General features: G+C 42.8%; 1 protein-coding gene across 1 annotated transcript in view; it reads right to left on the reverse strand.

The window, feature by feature from the left end:
* Nucleotides 1-16,128, reverse strand: part of LOC140187004 (laminin subunit beta-4-like) — a 166,801-nt gene that overhangs the window by 137,283 nt on the left and 13,390 nt on the right. Inside the window, exons 3-8 of the mRNA XM_072241865.1 lie at nucleotides 12,788-12,923; nucleotides 11,912-11,985; nucleotides 9,120-9,308; nucleotides 7,475-7,538; nucleotides 3,848-4,059; nucleotides 1,397-1,517 (exon numbers count right to left, since the gene is read on the reverse strand). Of these exons, the coding sequence (XP_072097966.1) occupies nucleotides 1,397-1,517; nucleotides 3,848-4,059; nucleotides 7,475-7,538; nucleotides 9,120-9,308; nucleotides 11,912-11,985; nucleotides 12,788-12,923 (796 nt within the window). The remainder of the gene's footprint in view (nucleotides 1-1,396; nucleotides 1,518-3,847; nucleotides 4,060-7,474; nucleotides 7,539-9,119; nucleotides 9,309-11,911; nucleotides 11,986-12,787; nucleotides 12,924-16,128) is intronic.

Raw genomic sequence — 16,128 nt, forward strand, 5'->3', positions numbered from 1 at the left:
TCAATAAATTAGCCATGCCGATATTGAATCTCACATGTCCAGCAAACAGATTATTTTTCTATTTCCTCTTTATTTCCTTTCTACTTCCTTGGGGTTGAAGCACTCGGCAGAGATAGTGCTCAGTGCTCGGTGCTGGAGGGCTGGTCGGAGGCTCGAAGTTTTTGGACGGACTCAGAGTCGGCTGTGGTCAGGTGCTTCCAGGGTGCTGCATCGGCAGGTTTGCGGCGCTGGAGGTTCACGGCAGGGAGAGTTTCTCCCTTCTACCGTCTGCGTGAGATGATGGGGTTATCGGGACTTTGAGACTTTTTTTTTACCGTGGCCATGGTCTGCTCTTTATCAAATGATGGTATTGCTTTGCACTGTTGTAACTATACGTTATAATTATATGCTTTTTTTAAATCAGTTTTAGTCTTGGTCTGTCCTGTGTTTCTGTGATATCATACGGGAGGAACATTGTATCATTTCCTAATGCATGCATTTCTGAATGACAATAAACGAGGACTGAGTGTCCTCATGATCTAATCTAATAATAGCACTTACGTGCTAAACCCAAGATAGACCTTCTGAAACGATAGCACCAAGGAACTTAGAGTTGCTGATCCTCTCCACCTCTGATCCCCCTCATAGACCTTTGAATTCAATAATCAGCTCCTTGGTCCTGCTGACATTGAGTGAGAGGCTGTTGTGGCACCTCTCAGCCAGATTTTCAATTTCCCTCCTATTTTCTGATTCATCCCTGCCTTTGATTCAGTCAATGACAGTGGTGTTGTCAGCAAATTTAAATATGGGATTAGTGTTGTGCTTAGCCTTGCAGTCATAAGTATGAAGTGAGTAGAGTAGGGGGCTAAGCACACTTATGGTGCACCTGTGCTCGTACATTTCTTTAAAATAGCTTTTTTACCAGAGCTTTTTACAATTGACACATAGAAAAATTCTGTCTGTGACACAGCCTGTGGCAGGGTATGACTGACAGCAGCTGCTTGATTACCACCATTCACAGCAGAAAAAGCACAGTTACTGTCAGATTCACAGTGTAATTGCCTGAATTTTGACAGATTTGTTGTTCATTAAAGCTGAAATAATAAAGGAAGTACCTCTTGTGTTATTGGATTGCATTGGTTCTTGAAAAAAAGTAAGTTTGGCAAAAAGCAAACTTGCTTGAACAAAAAGATTACTTGAACTATGCTTAAGTTTGCATTCATTTGATGTCCTAAGTACTAACTGTGCAAGAAGCAGAAATCTTTAGTGTCTGTGTTTATCTAGCAGAACATATCAGTACTATTATAAATGTGAAACATTCATGTTTTTAAAAATCCAATACAGTTTAATTTTTCATTCTTTAAAGTTTAAGAAACAGGTTAAACAAACAAACAGAAACAGATGGTATAGTCCTCACCTTTGCATTCATTTGTCACCGTCCCAACAGCTGGTTGCCATGGTGAATCATTGAACAAGTCCTTGCACCTCTCACAGTTTATGCCATCTGTATTGTGTTGACAGACACATCTTCCTTGAACCTGTAAAATGTTTATAATAGAAACCAATTTAAACATTTATAACCTAGCTAAACACAGCTGGAAACTTTACATGTGTGGCTGAGGATATGTTGAAGTTGAAATTTCCAAAGGAAAAAAAATGAATTCTCCAACATATAAAATTGAACATCTTCACCTACAGCCTCTATTGTCTTGGTCTGCCTTGCATTTATAACCTCCTCCAACTCTGCATCTCATTCTGTGTCCTGCTACGTGACCCGCATTTCCTTTGTCCGGTATCCTGGCCTTAGTAACAGAGTCTTCTGCAATCTTGTATTTGAACTTTCTGAACAGCACCCCATTTCATTTCTTCCCCAGACCCCAACTCCACACCTAAGCTTGTCTTCCCTATGAAACACATTCCTATATTTTAGTTAGTTTAGACAGAGACCAGTAGAAAGACTTTAGATAAGCTAGATACACTTCAGGTAGGTTAGTAGATAAGTTAATTCTTGAATCTTCTGATTTGTCTCAGTATCTCCTTTGCACTCAATGATAAAATGATAAAACCATCAGTGAAGATACTGTATTTCATTCATGAAACTGTTTACGGAGTTAGAAAGCATCCTTTTATTTTCATTCTTTCCTCTAGCTTTCCTTTGGATCTGCTTATTCATAAACTTAATCACATCACTAGAAGGAGTAGTTACATGAAATTGTCCTTTCAGAGAGTAGCAGCGTTAAAGGAACAATTATTGTCCACGGATTGATGTTATAGGCAGCACTATTGTGCCAAAAGTAGTGCGTTTGCCTTACAGCTCCAACAACCTGAGTTCAATCCTGACAGTCAGAGCTGTGTAGCTGACACTTGTGTATTCTCCCTATGACCACGCGGTTTTCCCATGTTGGTCCATAGCCTCCTTTATAGTCACAATGATGCTACTCTCAGGTTGGAGGAACAACACCTCATATTCCATTTGGGTAGCCTCAAATCTGATGGCATCATCATCAATTTCTCTAACTTCCGGTAATTTCTTCCCCCCCTCCTTCTCTCTTAATTCCATTCCCCATTCTACCTCCCCTCTTACATCTCCTCTTCTCCTCACCTGCCCATCATCTCCTTCTGGTACCCCTCCTCCTTCCTTTCTTCCATGACTCTCCATCCTTTCCTACCACATTCCTTTCTCTTCAGCCCTTTGCCTCTTGAACCTCTCAAGAACCTGAGTTCAGTGCTCTTTAAGTATCCAAATCTTGGCTGCCAATTAGCGGAATCTTTAGAGGGACCATCTACCCATACTCTGGAGAACCGGAGTGTCTAAATCCCGGAGGCTGGCAAGGTTGGGTGTATACCGTGACACCTCTTCCCTGATGATAGTAATAAAAAGAGGGAATGTCCCAGATGGAGAGAGTCCTTCATGATGTTAATAGATTTAATAGAAGTCATCAAAACCATTGCTCAAGTTGATAGGGAGATACTAACTTCAGTAGCAATAGGTTTGGGTAACTAAAGAAAGAGTTTCAAGTTAAATGGTAAGAAAAGAAAAGGATATTGGTAGAGTGGAATGGTGGTGGGAAGGTAAAAAATTCATACTGTTGTTGCAACAAGGATTGCATACAGGAAAAGAGTTGTGTTCACGGTATATTTCAAAAGGAAAATACATTTTAAAAGGGTTAATAAAGTAGTTGGGTAACAAGGTAGAAGAACAAGAGTGCTGCAAATGCACGTCTCCTTCAAAGTGATCCACTGGGTACGATGTGTTTCCCCTGCGCTTCTATGTTCTTCTTCCCCCTCCCACCAGGTGTCTGTATGGTCCCTGTAACCATAAACACTACCCAGTTATTCCTTTCTTTTTGCACAATTTATTTATCTTTGTAATTTATAGAATTTTTTTTGTCTTTGCAAAGTACTACACTGCAAAACAACAAACTTCATGTCATCCAGGTCAGTGGCTAATGAACCTGATTTACCTTGTAATTCTATGTACAAAGCCCTTCTGTCCTTCAGGCATATCTGATGGGACAGTTCTTGCCCCTATCCATTTGGGTATGGCTATCTCTCTTGCAGACCCTGCATGGAGCATTACTCTGCTGCTTCCAGGAAAGGCAGATATCAAAAAAAATCCCAGTAGATGATGGAATACACTAGTGGGAACTAAAATAAAGAATTTGCCCAAGCTAAAGGACCCACTGAGGTCTGGGCAAAAATTACACAGATGTACAGCTGTATTTGTGTCACCTTTGATTCGTGTTTCCATCCATATTTATTTATTTAGCGAGACAGCATGGAGAGGCCTTCGAGCCACGTATTTTTAAATATTCGAAGTGTGTATTTGAAGTTATTATGAGACTATAACTTTTAGGGAGTTGCTCACCATTCCCTGTTGGCTGAAAACATCACCTCTGGTATTATCAACTGGGACACAGTGACTGGCATGTCCATAGCAGAAGCAGCTTCCTCGAACAACCATTTCATACAGAGCGTAATAGTACTTTTCGTCGGGTCTGGCTTGCCTTCGCAATCGTATATCACCCAGGGTGTGAAGTTGAGTGAAATTTATCCGCAGATTGGTAAACGATATTTGCTCTGAGAAAGTTAAGTGATAGAAGTTCAGCATATGGCAAAGTGTGAAGGATACATTTAGGGTATGAGGGCTTCCAACTATTTGACTGACACCTCATTATTACATTTGTTTCACTGGATCCCACCAAGATACCCTTCACTGCCTGTGGATGTCACCTGTGAGAGTGCTCACCATTAAGGATGCAAAATAACGGATCATAATGGGAGGAATCCCTGGCCCGCAATCACTTTGGTGTGGAAAAGAAACATTTCGGTTAGCAGCAGGGCCTGGGTCTGAGAGCGATTTAGTGAGATTTAGTGAGATTTAGCGCTGGGCCAGATTGAAAAGGTTAGTATGTTGGAGCCGGAGAGGGCTGGTGTTCAGCTTGCTGCTCCGTCAGGTTTACTTATCTCTGCACTGAACTGGGGCTGTGGCCTGCAATTAATGGACTTCTAGATCACTGGCTTCATGGCTGCGTGCTCACTTTTGTGAACTTGAGTTCTGAATGTTATTTGCTTACTTCCATTGTTTGCACAATTTGTTTTTCATTCTACACACATCGAAGTTGCTGGTGAATGCAGCAGGCCAGGCAGCATCTCTAGGAAGAGGTGCAGTCGACGTTTCGGGCCGAAACCCTTCATCAGGACTAACTGAAGGAAGAGCTAATAAGAGATTTGAAAGTTGGAGGGGGAGGGGGAGATCCAAAATGATAGGAGAAGACAGGATGGGGAGGGATGGAGCCAAGAGCTGGACAGGTGATTGGCAAAGGGGATATGAGAGGATCATGGGACAGGAGGTCTGGGAAGAAAGACGGGGGGGGGACCCAGAGGATGGGCAAGGGGTATATTCAGAGGGACAGAGGGAGAAAAAGGAGAGTGAGAGAAAGAATGTGTGTATAAAAATAAATAACAGATGGGGTACGAAGGGGTGGTGGGACATTAGTGGAAGCTTGAGAAGTCAATATTCATGCCATCAGGTTGGAGGCTACCCAGACGGAATATAAGATGTTGTTCCTCCAACCTGACTATGGCTTCATCTTTATAGTAGAGGAGGCCGTGGATAGACATGTCAGAATGGGAATGGGATGTGGAATTAAAATGTGTGGCCAGTGGGAGATCCTGCTTTCTCTGGCGGACAGAGCGTAGGTCTTCAGCAAAGCGGTCTTCCAGTCTGTGTCGGGTCTCGCCAATATATAAAAGGCCACATCGGGAGCACCGGACGCAGTATATCACCCCAGCCGACTCACAGGTGAAGTGTTACCTCACCTGGAAGGACTGTTTGGGGCCCTGAATGGTGATGAGGGAGGAAGTGTAAGGGCATGTGTAGCACTTGTTCGGCTTACACGGATAAGTGCCAGGAGGGAGATCAGTGGGGAGGGATGGGGGGGACGAATGGATAAGGGAGTCGCGTAGGGAGCGATCCCTGTGGAAAGCAGAGAGAGTGGGGGAGGGAAAGATGTGCTGAGTGGTGGGATCCCGTTGGAGATGGCGGAAGTTACGGAGAATAATATGTTGGACCCGGAAGCTGGTGGGGTGGTAGGTGAGGACCAGGGGAAGCCTATTCCTAGTGGGGTGGCGGAAGGATGGAGTGACAGCAGATGTACGTGAAATGGGGGAGATGCGTTTGAGAGCAGAGTTGATAGTGGAGGAAGGAAAGCCCCTTTCTTTAAAAAAGGAGGACATCTCCCTCGTCCTAGAATGAAAAGCCTCATCCTGAGAGCAGATGTGGCGGAGACAGAGGAATTGCGAGAAGGGGATGGCATTTTTGCAAGAGACGGGGTGAGAAGAGGAATAGTCCAGATAGCTGTGAGAGTCAGTAGGCTTACAGTAGACATCAGTGGATAAGCTGTCTCCAGAGACAGAGACAGAAAGATCTAGAAAGGGGAGGGAGGTGTCGGAAATGGACCAGGTAAACTTGAGGGCAGGGTGACAGTTGGAGGCAAAGTTAATAAAGTCAACGAGCTCTGCATGCGTGCAGGAAGCAGCGCCAATGCAGTCGTCGATGTAGCGAAGGAAAAGTGGGGGACAGATACCAGAATAGGCACGGAACATAGATTGTTCCTCAAAGCCAACAAAAAGGCAGGCATAGCTAGGACCCATACGGGTGCCCATCGCTACACCTTTAGTTTGGAGGAAGTGGGAGGAGCCAAAGGAGAAATTATTAAGAGTAAGGACTAATTCCGCTAGACGGAGCAGAGTGGTGGTAGAGGGGAACTGATTAGGTCTGGAATCCAAAAAGAAGCGTAGAGCTTTGAGACCTTCCTGATGGGGGATGGAAGTATATAGGGAACACCTACGCTCTGTCCGCCAGAGAAAGCAGGCTCTCCCAGTGGCCACACATTTTAATTCCACATCCCATTCCCATTCTGACATGTCTATCCACGGCCTCCTCTACTGTAAAGATGAAGCCACAGTCAGGTTGGAGGAACAACACCTTATATTCCGTCTGGGTAGCGTCCAACCTGATGACATCTCTAACTTCCGCTAATGCCCCACCTCCCCCTCGTACCCCATCTGTTATTTATTTTTATACACACATTCTTTCTCTCACTCTCCTTTTTCTCCCTCTGTCCCTCTGAATTTACCCCTTGCCCATCCTCTGGGTCCCCCCCCCCCTTGTCTTTCTTCCCGGACCTCCTGTCCCATGATCCTCTCATATCCCCTTTGCCAATCACCTGTCCAGCTCTTGGCTCCATCCCTCCCCCTCCTGTCTTCTCCTATCATTTTGGATCTCCCCCTCCCCCTCCAACTTTCAAATCTCTTACTCACTCTTCCTTCAGTTAGTCCTGACGAAGGGTCTCGGCCTGAAACGTCGACTGTACCTCTTCCTAGAGATGCTGCCTGGCCTGCTGTGTTCACCAGCAACTTTGATGTGTGTTGCTTGAATTTCCAGCGTCTGCAGAATTCCTGTTGTTTGTTTTTCATTCTGCTCATTGGGTGTTTGACTATCTTTTTTTTAATGGGTTCTATTGGGTTCCTTTGTTTTGTGGCTGCCTGTATGGAGATAAATCCCAAGGCTCTATATAGTATGCATACTTTGATAATAAATGTACTTTTGAACTTTGAGTTTAATTACAACATTGGTTTCCCTCCTAAGGTGCACACAGCAGCCCAACAGAAACAGCAACAGGGAAACACCACTTCCAAGTTACCAAACTTCCCAAAAACGATCTCTTGCCATACCTGTGGCAAATCTATAGGTAACATGTTGTCCTCATCAGCCACCTAAGAACCACAGAACCAGAGGAAGCAAGTTACCCTTGATCTCAGGAATATATCTTTGAAGAGATTTTATAAGTCAGACTTTATTTCAGCTCAAGGCATTTGATCTCATCTTGATAAATACATCAGAGGTAGAGGTCATGATGAAGAAAGAAGGTTCAGGTTCGCTCATTTTTGATGTTGCAACCACTACAATTGTCAGCTTTTTTGTGCCTACCTTGTATCTCTGGGCTGTATGGATTAGAGATTTGGAAATGTGGATCCAGTGCTTTCAGAACAACCTGCAATGCATGTTTAAAATAAAATTATTTGAAACTGAGACCATTAATTTGTACAGTGATATAGAGTGCCTTGAAATATATTCAGCCCGCAACCCTTTGTTCACATAAGTGAGAATTATAACCAGGGATTTTGATCAATTTAACTGAGAACTTTCATTTGTGAATCACATGCTCCTTCCCCCCCCCCCCCAAGAACAATTCAAAACAGGGACAATTGTAAAGCATGAAATACTAAAAGTTCAAAAACTGAAATGTCAGTGGTTCAAAAGTATTCATCCCCCTTTCCGCAGTACTTAGTTGAAACGCCTCTCGCAGCTATTACAGCCAGTAGTCTTTTTGGATAAGTCTCTATTAGCTTTGCACAATGTGATGGAGCAAGATTTGTCCATTCCTCCTTGTAAAATTGATCAAGCTGTGCCAAGTTAGTTGGGGAGCGGCAGTGAACTGCAATCTTGGGCTGCATGGTAGCGTAATGGTTAGCACAACGCTTTACAGTACCAGCGATCCAAGATCAATTCCCACTGCAGTCTGTAAGGAGTTTGTTCATCCTCCCGGTGGCTGTATGGGTTTCCTCCAGATGCTCCAGTTCCCTCCCACATTACAAAAACGTACTGGTTGGTAGGTTAATTGGTCATTGCAACTTGTCCCCTGATTGGGCGAGGTTTTAAATTGGGGGATTGCTGGGTGGTGCAGCTGGAAGTGCCAGGAGGATCTATTCCACATTGTAGCTCAACAAATAACTAAAATAAATAAAAAATCTTGAGGTCTTGTCAGAGATGTTCAAACAGGTTAAGCTCAGGACTCTGAATGGGCCCCTAGAGGACATCAACTTTCTTCCTTTGAAGCCAGTCTGTGGTTGCTCTGGCAGTGTGCTTTGGGTCGTTGTCCTACTGAAAGACGAACTTCCTCCCTAGTTTAAGCTTTCTCTGCATTTAGCACCATTCACCATCCCACCAATCCTGACCAGATTTCCAGCCCCTGCTGCTGAAAAGCATCCCCGTAGCTTGATGCTTCCTCCACTAAACCATAGGGGTGGTGTTATCTGGTTGATGCGCAGTATTAGATTTATCTCACAAGTACACCTAAAAAAAAGCATATCCTTGCCCGTAAAGATGATACTGTAAAGATGAGGAAGAAGGTCTTGAGGTCCGATGAGACTAAAAAGGAACTTTCTGGCCTCAACAGTAAGCAGTACGTGTGGCGTAAATCTAATACTGTGCATCAGCCAGGTAAAACCACTCCAACCGTAAAATATGGTGGAGGTAGCATCCATTATATTTATAGAATGTCAGTCACTAAAATTCTTGCATGCAAAGTTCATGGTCAGGGCTGTAAATTCTGAAGAGGCTGTCTTGTATTAACAGGGAATATACATCAATCATTTCAAGTGCCACAAACTAGAAGGTTTGATGGAGATAACTGCAATCTGGGGCTGGAATAGCTCACCACTCTTATATTAAAATTATATCTACATCTATGAATTGTAACAATGACTCAATTGGATAATTAAGATGGCATATACATGAATGGCTGATTTTCTGGTATGGAAAAATAGTAGGAAAATTAATTTTGATGCCCTACCTCTCCATCTGTAGAGGGTTCAAGGTCAGAGTATTTTGATTCACATATAACATCGTTCACTCTCTGTGCAGGTGCAGTAGGGATATTTGGAAAGGAGTGAGCACAATCATATGCAAAGTATCTCAGGACGTTCCATGTTTGACCATAATCTGACGATTTCTCCACAAGCATTGCCGCTGGACGGAAAGTCTGAGTGAAGAAAGTACAGATTGATCAGAATGTTTCACTGGACCAGAAGAATGGGTCTACTAACTGACTTGATATCCCCATTAGCACTGTTCATAATGACTCAAAGAAGCTGAAAAGTCAGATTTCAAAGTGGCAATGATTACTTGAAAGGGCATCACCTTGAGAATGTTCTCTGAAACTAGGTTTCCTTCTGGGATTTCTCCTGGCCAGGCACCAGAAGGGGGTTTGGATACTTTGTGCTGTAGACTACAAGGTAGTGGATCTTTGAAGTGCAGTGAGACTTAGTGAAGGAATGGGAGTGGTTTCAATCAACTCACAAGTTTTTCTAGGCATCACGAGGGATTTTTGGTATCTGAGTTGAGATGTGAAAACATAAAGGTAGCATGGAAAGCAAATCTTTAGCACCTAAATAATGTTTCAAATGGAATAATTAATTTTCTTCTCCTTGTAGTAATATACAACACAGACAACTGTGTTTGGTTCCTTTGAGTTAATAAGCTTGGTACTTGGAAGGGGATTTGAGTGAAATGCAGGAGAGGAACATTGGCCATTTACACCTGCTAATCACATCCTCAACAAATCACTGAAAACAAATCTTCACTTTTAACATTATTAATCCCAGGTGATTTAACTGGCTCTTGGTGGTAGCTACTAGTGTGTGGCTAGGAATCCTCCTACACCAGGCTGTGTTAGACTACCTACTCGAAGAGACTCCAACCATTTAGTTGTAGTCTGCAGTGGACTAAGATGCTTCCTGAAAAAAATAACCACATTCAGGACGGTGGACCTCTGAAACTACTCTGCTGAAAATAGTATTGGTGGAGAAAAAGTTATATTCTTGATGATTGAATCAAATTTATAATAAAATAATTATAGTTATTCCCTTGTTATCAGGAACAGAGGAAGTAGCCACATCTTCCTGTTGGTGTATTACTTAAACATTACATAAGTATGGGGCGTAAGGGGTGTCCAGGGAGGGTTAGCGCCTCTGGCGAAGAAGCTTGTAGTTTCTATTCTGGGGCAATTCACTCACCTTTGGCCCCCAACGGACACTCAGGCATAGAAGACGTCACGGTCATCCACACTGCAACCAAGGAAGTCCCCAATTTGTGACGCTTGTTCATACCATTGGACCTGGATCTCTGAGGTCGAGAAAGTGGAAATGGTCCTGTGCAATGGTTTTTCTACTTTAAAAACTCTCCCACACAGGTTTCCTGTCATCATCGGACATGATGGAAAACCACCAGCATTCACATAAATATAATGTTCGAAATACTGTTGGACAACCAGCATATTAAACTATCAAATTAAGGAACTTGGAGAGCGATATACATTTCATTGCCCGGTGTCAGCTACTTAGAGGCCAGCAACAGTTTCTAGAGAGAGAAAAGCTTCTCCTTGTGAGTAGTTAACACATACTTCAATCCTTAAAGTGATCCATAAATAGCACAGACTTGAAGAGGGTATTTGAGGTGTTTCATGTCCTTCTGGGGCAATTGAAGGGGGAGTAAACAGTAAATGGTAGCTACGATAAAAAATAACTCTGAGAAGCAGCCTGCAAATGCAAGAAACATCAACATAGCACCATCTTTCTGTCACCTTAACAGTGATAGAGTTCCTCTTGTCCTCACCTTCCACCCCATGAGCACCTGCATGCAGCACATCATCCTCCGCAACCTCTGCCATCTCCAAAGGGATCCCACCACTAAACATATCATTGCCTCCCTCCTACCCCTCTCTGCTTACTGCAGGGATCACTCCCTCTGCATTTCCCTTGTCCATTCGTCCCTCCCCAATAATTTTCATCCCGGAATTTATCCCTGCAAGTGGCCTAAATACTACACCTGCCTGTTCACCTCCTCGTTCATCTCCATTCAGGGTCCCAAACAGTCTTTCCAGGCGAGGCACCAATTCACCTGTGAGACTGCTGGGGTCGTCTACTGTGTCCAGTGCTCCCAGTGTGGCCTTCTCTACACTGGTGAGACACTTTGCCTCTTGGGACCGCTCTGACGAGCACTTCTCCTCCATCTGCCACAAGCGGAACATCCCAATGGCCAAACCTTTTAATTCCAATTCCCATTCCTGTTCCGATATGTTGATCCATGGCTTCCTCTTGTGCCAGGATGAGGCCACCTGCAAGGTGGAGGAGCAACTCCAACCTGATGACATGAATATGGATTCTCTTCACAGTAAAAACATTCCCTCCCCCATCTATCCCCACTCTGTCCTTTTACCTCTTCTCTCCTGCCTATCACTTCCCTCTGGGTCTGCTTTTCCTTGCCTTTCTCCTATGGCCCACTCTCCTCTTCTATAAGATTCTTTCCTCCCCAGCCCTTTACCTTTCTCACTCTCCTGGCCTCACCTATCACATTCCAGCTATTATCCTTCCCTTTACCCTTCCATTTTTATTCTGGCGTCTTCCCCCTTCCTTCTCAGTCCCGAAGAAGGGTCTCGGCCTGAAATATCGACTGTTTGTTTATTTCCATAGATACTGCCTGACCTGCTGAATTCCTCCAGCACTTCATGTGTGCGATAGGAGGAAAACCTGCCTTTTGCAACAGTTTAATAACTGAGTAGGGATTAACAAAACTTTTAAATGTTACCTTAAATGAAAGAATAAGATGACTGAATTGAAAGAGTGATTCCAGATCCAGCTGAATACTGACATGATGCACACCTACAACAGCAGAGAACATTTTTGGAATTCAGAAACATGACAAGTTGTTAATTGTTGATCTGTATAGACAAGTATAAATGCTGGAAGAGGCTGTAGCAGCCGATATATGCTCAACCTGTTCGAACAAAGTTCTTCTCTCTATAATTTTAAGAGATATTAACTTACTTTAACATTTTTACAGATTCTTCCCTGAGTTCACTCCCACATTCCCTCTACCTTTTCCAATTCCTCTCACCCAGATTCACTTCAGCACATTTTTGATTCCATCCCCTTCACACTTCCTTGCACTAGTTGACCAAGTTAAGATCGATCTTATTGCTATTCAGGTTCAATGCTCATTTCCAATTATGATACTAAAAAACTCCCATGCAAGAATTAAATCCTACAAATCCTTTCGGTGCTGAGTCAAGCTTCAGGGTGTCAACTGAATTTGCTTAAGGCACTTGTCTTCAAACATTAGTCCATATACTGTTGAGGTTGCTTGTACAGAACTGGAACAGAATGGTAGCTTTTCACAATTGATATGTAGGATTAACATCAACAATTCTATCAATCCACATCCAAGTTCAGTATGAAAATGAATTACCTTAAAAGCAAGATGTAAATGTAAAAATAGAATACTATGTGTTTACTTGACAGCACTTGTTTAAACAAGGGTTTCCAACTTAAGGTTGCCAGACCCCTTGCTTAATGGCCGAAGGAAGGATGGGAACCCCTGGGTTTAGAGAAGCATTTTGTAAAATTTTTGATGAACTCTGTGTTGAACTTCAGTTCCTGTACCTTTTGTTTTCTGCAAACTTACCATTCTTGGATTGCCACCATTTCTTTTTCCGATCTGGTTCAAAAGCTGTGATAACATTTTCAATGCGATGGCTGAAAGCAGAGCTGACAGAATTGAAATCCAATCTTGAATCGCAAGTAAAACATTTTTGTTCTTCCTAATTTTGGGGAAAAAGATGGAGAATCTTGAGTATATCTTAAACTAATGCATGCACCCTGATATTGTACTTATGAATTACGAATTTTAATTGAAGATTTGCTGTCTTATCTGTTGTATAGTATTGCTCTGTAAAAGATTAAGAAGTGGCTTTGGTTTTGCAAATGGGCACATTTTCATTGTTTTCAGTGACGGGTGTGCCCACTTCAACTGAGATTTGCAAAATCAGAATTAGAGGACTTTCACTGGCAAGCACGGGATTGGATTTTTTCCCCTTTTTCTGGACCTTGTTATGCTACATCCAACCAAGGAATCATAAAATGGTTAAGGCACAGTAAAAAGATCATTTAATCATTGATTCCATCCTGAGTCTATATAAAATAAACCCATGTCATCCTATAGCTCTGCACTCTTACCACGACCTGGTACATTCTTGGTTTTTAGATACTTATCCTGCTCTCTTTTGAATGTGAGAGTTAATTCTTTCTCCACTACTAACCACCTTCCCCACTGTCTTTCACAGATGTGTATACTTGTACCTTTAGATCCCTCTATTCCAGAGCCTTACCATTTACTGTGCAAGTCTTTCCCTAGTTGAACTTACCAAAATGCAATGCTTCAAGTTAATCCAAATTACATTGCATCTGCCATTTCTTGGACCACTTTCTCGATTGATCTAGATCCTGTTTTCATCTTAGACAATTTCCTTCACTATATACAATACCTTCAATTTCTGTGTCATCCACTAACTTACTAGCCCTGCCACTGACTTGCTCATCCAAATTGTTGAAATATATGATGATAACCAGTACACCCATAACTGATCCCTGCAGCACACTGACCTCCGATTTAAAATACAACCCTCTCTATCCCTCTTGACTTGCACCACCAAGCCAATTTTCTATGCAGTTGGCTATTTCACCCTAGATCCTATGTGACCTAACCTTTCAGGCCTGCTTCCCCTCAGAACATTGTCAAAAGCCTTGTTAAACTCCATGTAGACCATATCTGCCACCCTGCCCTTGTCTTCTGGGTCACCTCTTCAAAACAAAAACCATTCAAATTTGTGAAGCGCTATTTCTCATGCTGACAATCCTGATCAGTGCAGGGAGGTCCATCATTAGATGTATATGATTTACTCTACCATGTCTTCCAGAAAGAAAGCTGAACCAGCACAATGCTGCTTAACCTACTGTGGTGTGTTCTGATTTAGAAGGCATCTTAAAGATCAAAAGACTTTAACTTTTGTAAATTGCTCAGAGCACTAAATTCAACTGAATACTGATATCACAATGAGTTGCATAATCTGTGTTAATTTCCACTGACACTGATGGATGTATGCATGAACCCTCATTGAATGGCTAGTGACAACAATACATTTTTAATTACTTGCAATTCTAATATTCAAGAGTTTAATTATCCCAAGGAGGGTAAAATAAAATTCCAATCAGTTTTGCAGAAAGTAGTTATATTTCCATAACATAAGTTTCTTTTATCCTAATGTGGATTCATGTCATTACATTGCATATCTTGGCTTGTTAGGCATCTGTCTATTCAGGTGCGTCCATTAGTAAAAAGCATTAATAAAGACATGAACTAACTTGCACACAGGTATTAAAACACTGACATAGCACATGCATCTTTCACACTAAATTGAGCAAGTAGTTAGGAATTTGTTATCCCACTTTTGAACATTGTCTTATTAATGAGAGCCTATGGAGTTTTTCTTTACTACCGAAAGATCTCTGTGATTCACTTATTCCTGCAATGGGCAGAAAAATGTGAATATACTCAACCACGGAAAGATTTTCTTCTGTAACTTAATTCTAGTTTGTTTATACTTTTAAGACTTGACAAGCTGTTTCTGCATGACTAATGCCGAATTATTTTGGTGGAATATTCTTCCGTTTTCGAACTGAAGAGATGTAGCGTGCTTAGTCATGTCTGCTTGGACTCTTTGATGGTATTCAGTAGATTATGTGGTACCATGATTATAAGCAGCTAAAGAAAAACAGTGATGACATTTGGATGACATTTAGCATTCTATTTAACTTGATGTAAGTGAGCATTTATAGAAACTTGAAAGGAAGGTCTATGTATAAAAGTGGTCATGTTCCAAGAATTACTCCATTTACTGGGCCCCATGTCCGAGCACTCACAGAAGACAAAGAAATAAGCTGCATGAAAATCTGGAAACACCAACAAATTCCATGGAAGTGTAACATTTGTCAGGGAACTGGCTCAACATGCTGCCCAAGAAAATTCCCACTCATGTGACCTCTGGTAGAAAGAGACCTTTATGTGATGTTCTGAAATTGTTATTGCAATTGGGGGGCTTCCTGAAGCCTTTATTTGGGTACAGAATGGGAGCACAAGGGACAACTTTCTTCATGCTTCCCAGGCTCCCTGAACCTCTGAAATCTGTCTGATACCACTTGCTTCAGTTAATATTCTAACATCCCTGGAGGTTACTCAAAAACATTATCAGTGGTCAATTTGGCACCACCAAACCACAATTTCCTGGGTGACTGCTTTCAGATAGCAAGTCTTTTAATTATTTCATATTTTCTACACCTCCTGCTTCTTCTTTTTGTATTGTTTGTGTTATGGAGACTATTGGTGCCTGTGATGTGCAGCTTGGATCTTAATCGAGGGATCCAGCGTGTGCTATGTCCGGAGAGCTGCCTCGTGAAGATCAGAGACAAGGGCCCGAAAAGCTCTGAGAACACAAGCTGACTTGGGGAGGAAGCCAAAGACGGGGTGTGGGGTCATGAACGACTCCATCTCGAAGCGGCGAGGAAGACTGAAGAATCGAGATGAAGATGTTCGGACCCGGTCAGTGAGCGCTCTGGGTGGAGGCTGCCATGATGGCAGCGTTTGGACCCAGTCAGCAATCACTCCTAGCAGATACCAGAGGGTCAGTGATTACTCCCAATGGAGACCAGAGGGTCAGTGATTACTCCCAACGGAGACTAGAGGGTCTGTGATCACTCCCAACGAAGACCAGAAGGTCAGTGATCGCTCCCGGTGGAGGACAGAGGGTTGGTGATCGCTTCCAACGGGGCTAGATGGTCAATGATGCTCCCAACAGGGCCAAAGGGTCAGTGATCACTCCCAGTGGGGCCAGAGGGTCAGTAGTTGCTCCCAATAGGCCAGAGGGTAAGTAATTGCTCCCAATGGGGCCAGAGGGTCAGTGATCACTCCCA

This window comes from Mobula birostris, chromosome 23, assembly GCF_030028105.1.
Source record: "Mobula birostris isolate sMobBir1 chromosome 23, sMobBir1.hap1, whole genome shotgun sequence".
NCBI lineage: Eukaryota > Metazoa > Chordata > Chondrichthyes > Myliobatiformes > Myliobatidae > Mobula > Mobula birostris.